The 16,395-nt window shown below is 36.8% G+C and overlaps 1 protein-coding gene across 1 annotated transcript in view; it reads right to left on the bottom strand.

The window, feature by feature from the left end:
* The window catches only part of LOC145341249 (uncharacterized), a 326,614-nt gene that overhangs the window by 229,330 nt on the left and 80,889 nt on the right, over window positions 1–16,395 (bottom strand). Inside the window, exons 23-39 of the mRNA XM_080186176.1 lie at window positions 14,809–14,910; window positions 14,417–14,509; window positions 12,553–12,654; window positions 12,161–12,253; window positions 10,297–10,398; window positions 9,905–9,997; window positions 8,682–8,780; window positions 8,048–8,149; window positions 7,656–7,748; window positions 6,426–6,524; window positions 5,792–5,893; window positions 5,400–5,492; window positions 4,170–4,268; window positions 3,536–3,637; window positions 3,144–3,236; window positions 1,280–1,381; window positions 888–980 (exon numbers count right to left, since the gene is read on the bottom strand). Coding sequence (XP_080042302.1) covers window positions 888–980; window positions 1,280–1,381; window positions 3,144–3,236; window positions 3,536–3,637; window positions 4,170–4,268; window positions 5,400–5,492; window positions 5,792–5,893; window positions 6,426–6,524; window positions 7,656–7,748; window positions 8,048–8,149; window positions 8,682–8,780; window positions 9,905–9,997; window positions 10,297–10,398; window positions 12,161–12,253; window positions 12,553–12,654; window positions 14,417–14,509; window positions 14,809–14,910 — 1,662 coding nt within the window. The remainder of the gene's footprint in view (window positions 1–887; window positions 981–1,279; window positions 1,382–3,143; window positions 3,237–3,535; window positions 3,638–4,169; window positions 4,269–5,399; window positions 5,493–5,791; window positions 5,894–6,425; window positions 6,525–7,655; window positions 7,749–8,047; window positions 8,150–8,681; window positions 8,781–9,904; window positions 9,998–10,296; window positions 10,399–12,160; window positions 12,254–12,552; window positions 12,655–14,416; window positions 14,510–14,808; window positions 14,911–16,395) is intronic.

Genomic DNA, 16,395 nt, shown 5'->3' with positions numbered 1-16,395 from the left:
AAGTTGTCTGGCATGAGACAAGTTATATCCATAATCAGGAAAAACAAGAACATCACTACATAAGTATGTTTCCGGCTTTTGCTTAGTTATCAAATATCGATTGAAGAAGTGACTCTAGGCACTGTGACAAGAAGCACCTTCACATCTGTGCTTGCACACTTCAATTCATTCTGTCAAACATGAAAATTAAACCTGAAAATTTGAAATCAGTCCAAGAGTTGAATCACGTTGACAGTTGTTTACATGTCCTTAATATTGATGGCTGAACTTACGTTATGGCAATAGAAATATCAGGATATTCACAGACTACGATTGTGAAAAAAGAGACAAGGCAAGACATGCCTTCTATTTGTTTACAATATGATCTATCAGATTGAAGGTTGAACATTGATAATTGGGTAGCACTGTGAATACCTGTTAGTTCACTTGTTGAGACTGAAGTGGTGGAAGTGTGGTTACTGCTGAGTGTAGGTCTGTTGATGTGGTATCATCTGATGTTGAAAGCGATGATTTAGCTTTTGACGTTAAAAGTGTTGTCAGTGAAAGAAAGCAATGCTCCTGTTGATTGCAGTGTGTGGCTCAAAAATGACATGGGCTCAAAACATGCTGAACATGTAAATAGTTTTTTTTTGGTACTTATTGTGAGACAACTCCTGATTTCAAAAGTTAAACTCGATGTGATGTATTTTAGGTAGGCCGTTGCAAGCTATTGTGAATGTAAAATTCATTGGCACAGATAGTATGAATGTGATTGGCTTAATATCAATTTTAACTTCTCAAATTAGCATCTCTGATGACGATTGAATACATTTGTTTTGGGAAAAATGTGTCATCAACTTGTGTAATTTATTGCTTGCATAGGATTGTTAGATTATAATTGATATTACCTGTTGATGCTGGTGTTGTACTTGCTGGAATCACAGTTGTAATTGCCTCTGTTGAAGAGCTTCCTTCTGAAGTTTGAGAAGATGTTGCATATTCTAAGACAAAATCACAGTAATGTCAACAGGCCATTCTGTGAGACAGCAGAATGGAAATGGAAATGTTGATCTCCCTGCACCGAATGCAGTGCGTGAGATTCTGCTTTTCACAATATCGATCTCTGAATAGCATTGTGACAATAAAAATGTGAGACTCTTCACACATTGAAGAGCACAAATGGCCTTTACAGCTGGAAAGTATTGGTTACAGTGGTCAACTTAAAACTACTGAAGTTCATTATAATATGAGTTATCAGTCTGAACGTTGAAAATGGACAAAGTGTTAACACTGTTGATACCTGTTGTTTCACTTGTTGAAGCTGACGCGGTTGACAACTTGGTTACAGTTGTAGATGGTTCTAATGATGTGCTTTCCCCTGATGTTGAAGGTGACGATGCAGCTGTCAATGTGAAAAGAGTTGTCAGAGAAAAAAAGCTATGGAAGAAATTTTGTGCCTGTGTTAGCCTTCAGCAGGAATGGCAATGAGGATACTAATCTCACGGGAGTCAAGAACCGAGATTCTTGCCGGAAGATCTGATTTCCGGGTTTACCTGTCGCTTACATGACATGGTGATGGGAACAGCATTTAAATATATTTTAATGAATTTACATATTATTAAAGGACACAGATGTCATAAGATTCTCCTCATCACTAAACATTCAAACATCGATGGCGTAGTTCACAACAGCTTTAAGGAGATGAGAAACAGTTGACAGGATACCCCCCAGCTACCAAGATCACTGTTGTTAGGAAGATATTTCTATTTGACATAAGTTTACCATTACAGAGAATATGGAAGTTATAGTCACTAATCAGTTTACAAAGTACAAGCGAAGACCACTGGTTTTAGATTGGATCCATACAAGAGGTGTCAATTTTTGTAATTTATCTCATAAGTAATATTGGATTGCTAGCTTGCAAGAGATTGTAGCTGCTGATTCTGGTATTGTAGTTGCTAGGGAAGTGATCACGGTTGTGCCTGACTCTGTTGATGTGCTTCCTTCTGAGATGCCAGAAGATGTCACATGTTCTAATTATAGAAATGACAAAAAACAGTGAAAGGTTCTTCCAGGTAATATCATAAAGTGTGTAAAATAAACAATGTCATTCAATTCAACAGAGACTGTTTGATCAATGCATTGTTCACTAGAATAATGAAAATGTAATCAGTTTGCATCTGAAATGAGTGAAATGCTTATATTTTCCCACTAGCGTAGTTTGCATGATATTAGCTATCTGAAATCAAGTTTCATTAAAGTTGGAGCAACTTGTCAAAGTTGTCTGGCATGAGACAAGTTATATCCATAATCAGGAAAAACAAGAACATCACTACATAAGTATGTTTCCGGCTTTTGCTTAGTTATCAAATATCGATTGAAGAAGTGACTCTAGGCACTGTGACAAGAAGCACCTTCACATCTGTGCTTGCACACTTCAATTCATTCTGTCAAACATGAAAATTAAACCTGAAAATTTGAAATCAGTCCAAGAGTTGAATCACGTTGACAGTTGTTTACATGTCCTTAATATTGATGGCTGAACTTACGTTATGGCAATAGAAATATCAGGATATTCACAGACTACGATTGTGAAAAAAGAGACAAGGCAAGACATGCCTTCTATTTGTTTACAATATGATCTATCAGATTGAAGGTTGAACATTGATAATTGGGTAGCACTGTGAATACCTGTTAGTTCACTTGTTGAGACTGAAGTGGTGGAAGTGTGGTTACTGCTGAGTGTAGGTCTGTTGATGTGGTATCATCTGATGTTGAAAGCGATGATTTAGCTTTTGACGTTAAAAGTGTTGTCAGTGAAAGAAAGCAATGCTCCTGTTGATTGCAGTGTGTGGCTCAAAAATGACATGGGCTCAAAACATGCTGAACATGTAAATAGTTTTTTTTTGGTACTTATTGTGAGACAACTCCTGATTTCAAAAGTTAAACTCGATGTGATGTATTTTAGGTAGGCCGTTGCAAGCTATTGTGAATGTAAAATTCATTGGCACAGATAGTATGAATGTGATTGGCTTAATATCAATTTTAACTTCTCAAATTAGCATCTCTGATGACGATTGAATACATTTGTTTTGGGAAAAATGTGTCATCAACTTGTGTAATTTATTGCTTGCATAGGATTGTTAGATTATAATTGATATTACCTGTTGATGCTGGTGTTGTACTTGCTGGAATCACAGTTGTAATTGCCTCTGTTGAAGAGCTTCCTTCTGAAGTTTGAGAAGATGTTGCATATTCTAAGACAAAATCACAGTAATGTCAACAGGCCATTCTGTGAGACAGCAGAATGGAAATGGAAATGTTGATCTCCCTGCACCGAATGCAGTGCGTGAGATTCTGCTTTTCACAATATCGATCTCTGAATAGCATTGTGACAATAAAAATGTGAGACTCTTCACACATTGAAGAGCACAAATGGCCTTTACAGCTGGAAAGTATTGGTTACAGTGGTCAACTTAAAACTACTGAAGTTCATTATAATATGAGTTATCAGTCTGAACGTTGAAAATGGACAAAGTGTTAACACTGTTGATACCTGTTGTTTCACTTGTTGAAGCTGACGCGGTTGACAACTTGGTTACAGTTGTAGATGGTTCTAATGATGTGCTTTCCCCTGATGTTGAAGGTGACGATGCAGCTGTCAATGTGAAAAGAGTTGTCAGAGAAAAAAAGCTATGGAAGAAATTTTGTGCCTGTGTTAGCCTTCAGCAGGAATGGCAATGAGGATACTAATCTCACGGGAGTCAAGAACCGAGATTCTTGCTGGAAGATCTGATTTCCGGGTTTACCTGTCGCTTACATGACATGGTGATGGGAACAGCATTTAAATATATTTTAATGAATTTACATATTATTAAAGGACACAGATGTCATAAGATTCTCCTCATCACTAAACATTCAAACATCGATGGCGTAGTTCACAACAGCTTTAAGGAGATGAGAAACAGTTGACAGGATACCCCCCAGCTACCAAGATCACTGTTGTTAGGAAGATATTTCTATTTGACATAAGTTTACCATTACAGAGAATATGGAAGTTATAGTCACTAATCAGTTTACAAAGTACAAGCGAAGACCACTGGTTTTAGATTGGATCCATACAAGAGGTGTCAATTTTTGTAATTTATCCCATAAGTAATGTTGGATTGCTAGCTTGCAAGAGATTGTACCTGCTGATTCTGGTATTGTAGTTGCTAGGGAAGTGATCACGGTTGTGCCTGACTCTGTTGAAGTGCTTCCTTCTGAGATGCCAGAAGATGTCACATGTTCTAATTATAGAAATGACAAAAAACAGTGAAAGGTTCTTCCAGGTAATATCATAAAGTGTGTAAAATAAACAATGTCATTCAATTCAATAGAGACTGTTTGATCAATGCATTGTTCACTAGAATAATGAAAATGTAATCAGTTTGCATCTGAAATGAGTGAAATGCTTATATTTTCCCACTAGCGTAGTTTGCATGATATTAGCTATCTGAAATCAAGTTTCATTAAAGTTGGAGCAACTTGTCAAAGTTGTCTGGCATGAGACAAGTTATATCCATAATCAGGAAAAACAAGAACATCACTACATAAGTATGTTTCCGGCTTTTGCTTAGTTATCAAATATCGATTGAAGAAGTGACTCTAGGCACTGTGACAAGAAGCACCTTCACATCTGTGCTTGCACACTTCAATTCATTCTGTCAAACATGAAAATTAAACCTGAAAATTTGAAATCAGTCCAAGAGTTGAATCACGTTGACAGTTGTTTACATGTCCTTAATATTGATGGCTGAACTTACGTTATGGCAATAGAAATATCAGGATATTCACAGACTACGATTGTGAAAAAAGAGACAAGGCAAGACATGCCTTCTATTTGTTTACAATATGATCTATCAGATTGAAGGTTGAACATTGATAATTGGGTAGCACTGTGAATACCTGTTAGTTCACTTGTTGAGACTGAAGTGGTGGAAGTGTGGTTACTGCTGAGTGTAGGTCTGTTGATGTGGTATCATCTGATGTTGAAAGCGATGATTTAGCTTTTGACGTTAAAAGTGTTGTCAGTGAAAGAAAGCAATGCTCCTGTTGATTGCAGTGTGTGGCTCAAAAATGACATGGGCTCAAAACATGCTGAACATGTAAATAGTTTTTTTTTGGTACTTATTGTGAGACAACTCCTGATTTCAAAAGTTAAACTCGATGTGATGTATTTTAGGTAGGCCGTTGCAAGCTATTGTGAATGTAAAATTCATTGGCACAGATAGTATGAATGTGGTTGGCTTAATATCAATTTTAACTTCTCAAATTAGCATCTCTGATGACGATTGAATACATTTGTTTTGGGAAAAATGTGTCATCAACTTGTGTAATTTATTGCTTGCATAGGATTGTTAGATTATAATTGATATTACCTGTTGATGCTGGTGTTGTACTTGCTGGAATCACAGTTGTAATTGCCTCTGTTGAAGAGCTTCCTTCTGAAGTTTGAGAAGATGTTGCATATTCTAAGACAAAATCACAGTAATGTCAACAGGCCATTCTGTGAGACAGCAGAATGGAAATGGAAATGTTGATCTCCCTGCACCGAATGCAGTGCGTGAGATTCTGCTTTTCACAATATCGATCTCTGAATAGCATTGTGACAATAAAAATGTGAGACTCTTCACACATTGAAGAGCACAAATGGCCTTTACAGCTGGAAAGTATTGGTTACAGTGGTCAACTTAAAACTACTGAAGTTCATTATAATATGAGTTATCAGTCTGAACGTTGAAAATGGACAAAGTGTTAACACTGTTGATACCTGTTGTTTCACTTGTTGAAGCTGACGCGGTTGACAACTTGGTTACAGTTGTAGATGGTTCTAATGATGTGCTTTCCCCTGATGTTGAAGGTGACGATGCAGCTGTCAATGTGAAAAGAGTTGTCAGAGAAAAAAAGCTATGGAAGAAATTTTGTGCCTGTGTTAGCCTTCAGCAGGAATGGCAATGAGGATACTAATCTCACGGGAGTCAAGAACCGAGATTCTTGCTGGAAGATCTGATTTCCGGGTTTACCTGTCGCTTACATGACATGGTGATGGGAACAGCATTTAAATATATTTTAATGAATTTACATATTATTAAAGGACACAGATGTCATAAGATTCTCCTCATCACTAAACATTCAAACATCGATGGCGTAGTTCACAACAGCTTTAAGGAGATGAGAAACAGTTGACAGGATACCCCCCAGCTACCAAGATCACTGTTGTTAGGAAGATATTTCTATTTGACATAAGTTTACCATTACAGAGAATATGGAAGTTATAGTCACTAATCAGTTTACAAAGTACAAGCGAAGACCACTGGTTTTAGATTGGATCCATACAAGAGGTGTCAATTTTTGTAATTTATCCCATAAGTAATGTTGGATTGCTAGCTTGCAAGAGATTGTACCTGCTGATTCTGGTATTGTAGTTGCTAGGGAAGTGATCACGGTTGTGCCTGACTCTGTTGAAGTGCTTCCTTCTGAGATGCCAGAAGATGTCACATGTTCTAATTATAGAAATGACAAAAAACAGTGAAAGGTTCTTCCAGGTAATATCATAAAGTGTGTAAAATAAACAATGTCATTCAATTCAATAGAGACTGTTTGATCAATGCATTGTTCACTAGAATAATGAAAATGTAATCAGTTTGCATCTGAAATGAGTGAAATGCTTATATTTTCCCACTAGCGTAGTTTGCATGATATTAGCTATCTGAAATCAAGTTTCATTAAAGTTGGAGCAACTTGTCAAAGTTGTCTGGCATGAGACAAGTTATATCCATAATCAGGAAAAACAAGAACATCACTACATAAGTATGTTTCCGGCTTTTGCTTAGTTATCAAATATCGATTGAAGAAGTGACTCTAGGCACTGTGACAAGAAGCACCTTCACATCTGTGCTTGCACACTTCAATTCATTCTGTCAAACATGAAAATTAAACCTGAAAATTTGAAATCAGTCCAAGAGTTGAATCACGTTGACAGTTGTTTACATGTCCTTAATATTGATGGCTGAACTTACGTTATGGCAATAGAAATATCAGGATATTCACAGACTACGATTGTGAAAAAAGAGACAAGGCAAGACATGCCTTCTATTTGTTTACAATATGATCTATCAGATTGAAGGTTGAACATTGATAATTGGGTAGCACTGTGAATACCTGTTAGTTCACTTGTTGAGACTGAAGTGGTGGAAGTGTGGTTACTGCTGAGTGTAGGTCTGTTGATGTGGTATCATCTGATGTTGAAAGCGATGATTTAGCTTTTGACGTTAAAAGTGTTGTCAGTGAAAGAAAGCAATGCTCCTGTTGATTGCAGTGTGTGGCTCAAAAATGACATGGGCTCAAAACATGCTGAACATGTAAATAGTTTTTTTTTGGTACTTATTGTGAGACAACTCCTGATTTCAAAAGTTAAACTCGATGTGATGTATTTTAGGTAGGCCGTTGCAAGCTATTGTGAATGTAAAATTCATTGGCACAGATAGTATGAATGTGGTTGGCTTAATATCAATTTTAACTTCTCAAATTAGCATCTCTGATGACGATTGAATACATTTGTTTTGGGAAAAATGTGTCATCAACTTGTGTAATTTATTGCTTGCATAGGATTGTTAGATTATAATTGATATTACCTGTTGATGCTGGTGTTGTACTTGCTGGAATCACAGTTGTAATTGCCTCTGTTGAAGAGCTTCCTTCTGAAGTTTGAGAAGATGTTGCATATTCTAAGACAAAATCACAGTAATGTCAACAGGCCATTCTGTGAGACAGCAGAATGGAAATGGAAATGTTGATCTCCCTGCACCGAATGCAGTGCGTGAGATTCTGCTTTTCACAATATCGATCTCTGAATAGCATTGTGACAATAAAAATGTGAGACTCTTCACACATTGAAGAGCACAAATGGCCTTTACAGCTGGAAAGTATTGGTTACAGTGGTCAACTTAAAACTACTGAAGTTCATTATAATATGAGTTATCAGTCTGAACGTTGAAAATGGACAAAGTGTTAACACTGTTGATACCTGTTGTTTCACTTGTTGAAGCTGACGCGGTTGACAACTTGGTTACAGTTGTAGATGGTTCTAATGATGTGCTTTCCCCTGATGTTGAAGGTGACGATGCAGCTGTCAATGTGAAAAGAGTTGTCAGAGAAAAAAAGCTATGGAAGAAATTTTGTGCCTGTGTTAGCCTTCAGCAGGAATGGCAATGAGGATACTAATCTCACGGGAGTCAAGAACCGAGATTCTTGCCGGAAGATCTGATTTCCGGGTTTACCTGTCGCTTACATGACATGGTGATGGGAACAGCATTTAAATATATTTTAATGAATTTACATATTATTAAAGGACACAGATGTCATAAGATTCTCCTCATCACTAAACATTCAAACATCGATGGCGTAGTTCACAACAGCTTTAAGGAGATGAGAAACAGTTGACAGGATACCCCCCAGCTACCAAGATCACTGTTGTTAGGAAGATATTTCTATTTGACATAAGTTTACCATTACAGAGAATATGGAAGTTATAGTCACTAATCAGTTTACAAAGTACAAGCGAAGACCACTGGTTTTAGATTGGATCCATACAAGAGGTGTCAATTTTTGTAATTTATCCCATAAGTAATGTTGGATTGCTAGCTTGCAAGAGATTGTACCTGCTGATTCTGGTATTGTAGTTGCTAGGGAAGTGATCACGGTTGTGCCTGACTCTGTTGAAGTGCTTCCTTCTGAGATGCCAGAAGATGTCACATGTTCTAATTATAGAAATGACAAAAAACAGTGAAAGGTTCTTCCAGGTAATATCATAAAGTGTGTAAAATAAACAATGTCATTCAATTCAATAGAGACTGTTTGATCAATGCATTGTTCACTAGAATAATGAAAATGTAATCATCTGAAATGAGTGAAATGCTTATATTTTCCCACTAGCGTAGTTTGCATGATATTAGCTATCTGAAATCAAGTTTCATTAAAGTTGGAGCAACTTGTCAAAGTTGTCTGGCATGAGACAAGTTATATCCATAATCAGGAAAAACAAGAACATCACTACATAAGTATGTTTCCGGCTTTTGCTTAGTTATCAAATATCGATTGAAGAAGTGACTCTAGGCACTGTGACAAGAAGCACCTTCACATCTGTGCTTGCACACTTCAATTCATTCTGTCAAACATGAAAATTAAACCTGAAAATTTGAAATCAGTCCAAGAGTTGAATCACGTTGACAGTTGTTTACATGTCCTTAATATTGATGGCTGAACTTACGTTATGGCAATAGAAATATCAGGATATTCACAGACTACGATTGTGAAAAAAGAGACAAGGCAAGACATGCCTTCTATTTGTTTACAATATGATCTATCAGATTGAAGGTTGAACATTGATAATTGGGTAGCACTGTGAATACCTGTTAGTTCACTTGTTGAGACTGAAGTGGTGGAAGTGTGGTTACTGCTGAGTGTAGGTCTGTTGATGTGGTATCATCTGATGTTGAAAGCGATGATTTAGCTTTTGACGTTAAAAGTGTTGTCAGTGAAAGAAAGCAATGCTCCTGTTGATTGCAGTGTGTGGCTCAAAAATGACATGGGCTCAAAACATGCTGAACATGTAAATAGTTTTTTTTTGGTACTTATTGTGAGACAACTCCTGATTTCAAAAGTTAAACTCGATGTGATGTATTTTAGGTAGGCCGTTGCAAGCTATTGTGAATGTAAAATTCATTGGCACAGATAGTATGAATGTGATTGGCTTAATATCAATTTTAACTTCTCAAATTAGCATCTCTGATGACGATTGAATACATTTGTTTTGGGAAAAATGTGTCATCAACTTGTGTAATTTATTGCTTGCATAGGATTGTTAGATTATAATTGATATTACCTGTTGATGCTGGTGTTGTACTTGCTGGAATCACAGTTGTAATTGCCTCTGTTGAAGAGCTTCCTTCTGAAGTTTGAGAAGATGTTGCATATTCTAAGACAAAATCACAGTAATGTCAACAGGCCATTCTGTGAGACAGCAGAATGGAAATGGAAATGTTGATCTCCCTGCACCGAATGCAGTGCGTGAGATTCTGCTTTTCACAATATCGATCTCTGAATAGCATTGTGACAATAAAAATGTGAGACTCTTCACACATTGAAGAGCACAAATGGCCTTTACAGCTGGAAAGTATTGGTTACAGTGGTCAACTTAAAACTACTGAAGTTCATTATAATATGAGTTATCAGTCTGAACGTTGAAAATGGACAAAGTGTTAACACTGTTGATACCTGTTGTTTCACTTGTTGAAGCTGACGCGGTTGACAACTTGGTTACAGTTGTAGATGGTTCTAATGATGTGCTTTCCCCTGATGTTGAAGGTGACGATGCAGCTGTCAATGTGAAAAGAGTTGTCAGAGAAAAAAAGCTATGGAAGAAATTTTGTGCCTGTGTTAGCCTTCAGCAGGAATGGCAATGAGGATACTAATCTCACGGGAGTCAAGAACCGAGATTCTTGCCGGAAGATCTGATTTCCGGGTTTACCTGTCGCTTACATGACATGGTGATGGGAACAGCATTTAAATATATTTTAATGAATTTACATATTATTAAAGGACACAGATGTCATAAGATTCTCCTCATCACTAAACATTCAAACATCGATGGCATAGTTCACAACAGCTTTAAGGAGATGAGAAACAGTTGACAGGATACCCCCCAGCTACCAAGATCACTGTTGTTAGGAAGATATTTCTATTTGACATAAGTTTACCATTACAGAGAATATGGAAGTTATAGTCACTAATCAGTTTACAAAGTATAAGCGAAGACCACTGCTTTTAGATTGGATCCATACAAGAGGTGTCAATTTTTGTAATTTATCTCATAAGTAATATTGGATTGCTAGCTTGCAAGAGATTGTAGCTGCTGATTCTGGTATTGTAGTTGCTAGGGAAGTGATCACGGTTGTGCCTGACTCTGTTGATGTGCTTCCTTCTGAGATGCCAGAAGATGTCACATGTTCTAATTATAGAAATGACAAAAAACAGTGAAAGGTTCTTCCAGGTAATATCATAAAGTGTGTAAAATAAACAATGTCATTCAATTCAACAGAGACTGTTTGATCAATGCATTGTTCACTAGAATAATGAAAATGTAATCAGTTTGCATCTGAAATGAGTGAAATGCTTATATTTTCCCACTAGCGTAGTTTGCATGATATTAGCTATCTGAAATCAAGTTTCATTAAAGTTGGAGCAACTTGTCAAAGTTGTCTGGCATGAGACAAGTTATATCCATAATCAGGAAAAACAAGAACATCACTACATAAGTATGTTTCCAGCTTTTGCTTAGTTATCAAATATCGATTGAAGAAGTGACTCTAGGCACTGTGACAAGAAGCACCTTCACATCTGTGCTTGCACACTTCAATTCATTCTGTCAAACATGAAAATTAAACCTGAAAATTTGAAATCAGTCCAAGAGTTGAATCACGTTGACAGTTATTTACATGTCCTTTATATTGATGGCTGAACTTACGTTATGGCAATAGAAATATCAGGATATTCACAGACTACGATTGTGAAAAAAGAGACAAGGCAAGACATGCCTTCTATTTGTTTACAATATGATCTATCAGATTGAAGGTTGAACATTGATAATTGGGTAGCACTGTGAATACCTGTTAGTTCACTTGTTGAGACTGAAGTGGTGGAAGTGTGGTTACTGCTGAGTGTAGGTCTGTTGATGTGGTATCATCTGATGTTGAAAGCGATGATTTAGCTTTTGACGTTAAAAGTGTTGTCAGTGAAAGAAAGCAATGCTCCTGTTGATTGCAGTGTGTGGCTCAAAAATGACATGGGCTCAAAACATGCTGAACATGTAAATAGTTTTTTTTTGGTACTTATTGTGAGACAACTCCTGATTTCAAAAGTTAAACTCGATGTGATGTATTTTAGGTAGGCCGTTGCAAGCTATTGTGAATGTAAAATTCATTGGCACAGATAGTATGAATGTGATTGGCTTAATATCAATTTTAACTTCTCAAATTAGCATCTCTGATGACGATTGAATACATTTGTTTTGGGAAAAATGTGTCATCAACTTGTGTAATTTATTGCTTGCATAGGATTGTTAGATTATAATTGATATTACCTGTTGATGCTGGTGTTGTACTTGCTGGAATCACAGTTGTAATTGCCTCTGTTGAAGAGCTTCCTTCTGAAGTTTGAGAAGATGTTGCATATTCTAAGACAAAATCACAGTAATGTCAACAGGCCATTCTGTGAGACAGCAGAATGGAAATGGAAATGTTGATCTCCCTGCACCGAATGCAGTGCGTGAGATTCTGCTTTTCACAATATCGATCTCTGAATAGCATTGTGACAATAAAAATGTGAGACTCTTCACACATTGAAGAGCACAAATGGCCTTTACAGCTGGAAAGTATTGGTTACAGTGGTCAACTTAAAACTACTGAAGTTCATTATAATATGAGTTATCAGTCTGAACGTTGAAAATGGACAAAGTGTTAACACTGTTGATACCTGTTGTTTCACTTGTTGAAGCTGACGCGGTTGACAACTTGGTTACAGTTGTAGATGGTTCTAATGATGTGCTTTCCCCTGATGTTGAAGGTGACGATGCAGCTGTCAATGTGAAAAGAGTTGTCAGAGAAAAAAAGCTATGGAAGAAATTTTGTGCCTGTGTTAGCCTTCAGCAGGAATGGCAATGAGGATACTAATCTCACGGGAGTCAAGAACCGAGATTCTTGCCGGAAGATCTGATTTCCGGGTTTACCTGTCGCTTACATGACATGGTGATGGGAACAGCATTTAAATATATTTTAATGAATTTACATATTATTAAAGGACACAGATGTCATAAGATTCTCCTCATCACTAAACATTCAAACATCGATGGCATAGTTCACAACAGCTTTAAGGAGATGAGAAACAGTTGACAGGATACCCCCCAGCTACCAAGATCACTGTTGTTAGGAAGATATTTCTATTTGACATAAGTTTACCATTACAGAGAATATGGAAGTTATAGTCACTAATCAGTTTACAAAGTACAAGCGAAGACCACTGGTTTTAGATTGGATCCATACAAGAGGTGTCAATTTTTGTAATTTATCTCATAAGTAATATTGGATTGCTAGCTTGCAAGAGATTGTAGCTGCTGATTCTGGTATTGTAGTTGCTAGGGAAGTGATCACGGTTGTGCCTGACTCTGTTGATGTGCTTCCTTCTGAGATGCCAGAAGATGTCACATGTTCTAATTATAGAAATGACAAAAAACAGTGAAAGGTTCTTCCAGGTAATATCATAAAGTGTGTAAAATAAACAATGTCATTCAATTCAACAGAGACTGTTTGATCAATGCATTGTTCACTAGAATAATGAAAATGTAATCAGTTTGCATCTGAAATGAGTGAAATGCTTATATTTTCCCACTAGCGTAGTTTGCATGATATTAGCTATCTGAAATCAAGTTTCATTAAAGTTGGAGCAACTTGTCAAAGTTGTCTGGCATGAGACAAGTTATATCCATAATCAGGAAAAACAAGAACATCACTACATAAGTATGTTTCCAGCTTTTGCTTAGTTATCAAATATCGATTGAAGAAGTGACTCTAGGCACTGTGACAAGAAGCACCTTCACATCTGTGCTTGCACACTTCAATTCATTCTGTCAAACATGAAAATTAAACCTGAAAATTTGAAATCAGTCCAAGAGTTGAATCACGTTGACAGTTGTTTACATGTCCTTAATACTGATGGCTGAACTTACGTTATGGCAATAGAAATATCAGGATATTCACAGACTACGATTGTGAAAAAAGAGACAAGGCAAGACATGCCTTCTATTTGTTTACAATATGATCTATCAGATTGAAGGTTGAACATTGATAATTGGGTAGCACTGTGAATACCTGTTAGTTCACTTGTTGAGACTGAAGTGGTGGAAGTGTGGTTACTGCTGAGTGTAGGTCTGTTGATGTGGTATCATCTGATGTTGAAAGCGATGATTTAGCTTTTGACGTTAAAAGCGTTGTCAGTGAAAGAAAGCAATGCTCCTGTTGATTGCAGTGTGTGGCTCAAAAATGACATGGGCTCAAAACATGCTGAACATGTAAATAGTTTTTTTTTGGTACTTATTGTGAGACAACTCCTGATTTCAAAAGTTAAACTCGATGTGATGTATTTTAGGTAGGCCGTTGCAAGCTATTGTGAATGTAAAATTCATTGGCACAGATAGTATGAATGTGGTTGGCTTAATATCAATTTTAACTTCTCAAATTAGCATCTCTGATGACGATTGAATACATTTGTTTTGGGAAAAATGTGTCATCAACTTGTGTAATTTATTGCTTGCATAGGATTGTTAGATTATAATTGATATTACCTGTTGATGCTGGTGTTGTACTTGCTGGAATCACAGTTGTAATTGCCTCTGTTGAAGAGCTTCCTTCTGAAGTTTGAGAAGATGTTGCATATTCTAAGACAAAATCACAGTAATGTCAACAGGCCATTCTGTGAGACAGCAGAATGGAAATGGAAATGTTGATCTCCCTGCACCGAATGCAGTGCGTGAGATTCTGCTTTTCACAATATCGATCTCTGAATAGCATTGTGACAATAAAAATGTGAGACTCTTCACACATTGAAGAGCACAAATGGCCTTTACAGCTGGAAAGTATTGGTTACAGTGGTCAACTTAAAACTACTGAAGTTCATTATAATATGAGTTATCAGTCTGAACGTTGAAAATGGACAAAGTGTTAACACTGTTGATACCTGTTGTTTCACTTGTTGAAGCTGACGCGGTTGACAACTTGGTTACAGTTGTAGATGGTTCTAATGATGTGCTTTCCCCTGATGTTGAAGGTGACGATGCAGCTGTCAATGTGAAAAGAGTTGTCAGAGAAAAAAAGCTATGGAAGAAATTTTGTGCCTGTGTTAGCCTTCAGCAGGAATGGCAATGAGGATACTAATCTCACGGGAGTCAAGAACCGAGATTCTTGCCGGAAGATCTGATTTCCGGGTTTACCTGTCGCTTACATGACATGGTGATGGGAACAGCATTTAAATATATTTTAATGAATTTACATATTATTAAAGGACACAGATGTCATAAGATTCTCCTCATCACTAAACATTCAAACATCGATGGCATAGTTCACAACAGCTTTAAGGAGATGAGAAACAGTTGACAGGATACCCCCCAGCTACCAAGATCACTGTTGTTAGGAAGATATTTCTATTTGACATAAGTTTACCATTACAGAGAATATGGAAGTTATAGTCACTAATCAGTTTACAAAGTACAAGCGAAGACCACTGGTTTTAGATTGGATCCATACAAGAGGTGTCAATTTTTGTAATTTATCTCATAAGTAATATTGGATTGCTAGCTTGCAAGAGATTGTAGCTGCTGATTCTGGTATTGTAGTTGCTAGGGAAGTGATCACGGTTGTGCCTGACTCTGTTGATGTGCTTCCTTCTGAGATGCCAGAAGATGTCACATGTTCTAATTATAGAAATGACAAAAAACAGTGAAAGGTTCTTCCAGGTAATATCATAAAGTGTGTAAAATAAACAATGTCATTCAATTCAACAGAGACTGTTTGATCAATGCATTGTTCACTAGAATAATGAAAATGTAATCAGTTTGCATCTGAAATGAGTGAAATGCTTATATTTTCCCACTAGCGTAGTTTGCATGATATTAGCTATCTGAAATCAAGTTTCATTAAAGTTGGAGCAACTTGTCAAAGTTGTCTGGCATGAGACAAGTTATATCCATAATCAGGAAAAACAAGAACATCACTACATAAGTATGTTTCCAGCTTTTGCTTAGTTATCAAATATCGATTGAAGAAGTGACTCTAGGCACTGTGACAAGAAGCACCTTCACATCTGTGCTTGCACACTTCAATTCATTCTGTCAAACATGAAAATTAAACCTGAAAATTTGAAATCAGTCCAAGAGTTGAATCACGTTGACAGTTGTTTACATGTCCTTAATACTGATGGCTGAACTTACGTTATGGCAATAGAAATATCAGGATATTCACAGACTACGATTGTGAAAAAAGAGACAAGGCAAGACATGCCTTCTATTTGTTTACAATATGATCTATCAGATTGAAGGTTGAACATTGATAATTGGGTAGCACTGTGAATACCTGTTAGTTCACTTGTTGAGACTGAAGTGGTGGAAGTGTGGTTACTGCTGAGTGTAGGTCTGTTGATGTGGTATCATCTGATGTTGAAAGCGATGATTTAGCTTTTGACGTTAAAAGCGTTGTCAGTGAAAGAAAGCAATGCTCCTGTTGATTGCAGTGTGTGGCTCAAAAATGACATGGGCTCAAAACATGCTGA

The sequence above is a fragment of the Carcharhinus amblyrhynchos genome, chromosome 3 (genome assembly GCF_965287045.1).
Source record: "Carcharhinus amblyrhynchos chromosome 3, sCarAmb.v2.hapA, whole genome shotgun sequence".
Lineage (NCBI taxonomy): Eukaryota > Metazoa > Chordata > Chondrichthyes > Carcharhiniformes > Carcharhinidae > Carcharhinus > Carcharhinus amblyrhynchos.
Note: the sequence above shows the minus strand (reverse complement) of the source record. Positions and strands in the feature narration are given on the sequence as shown.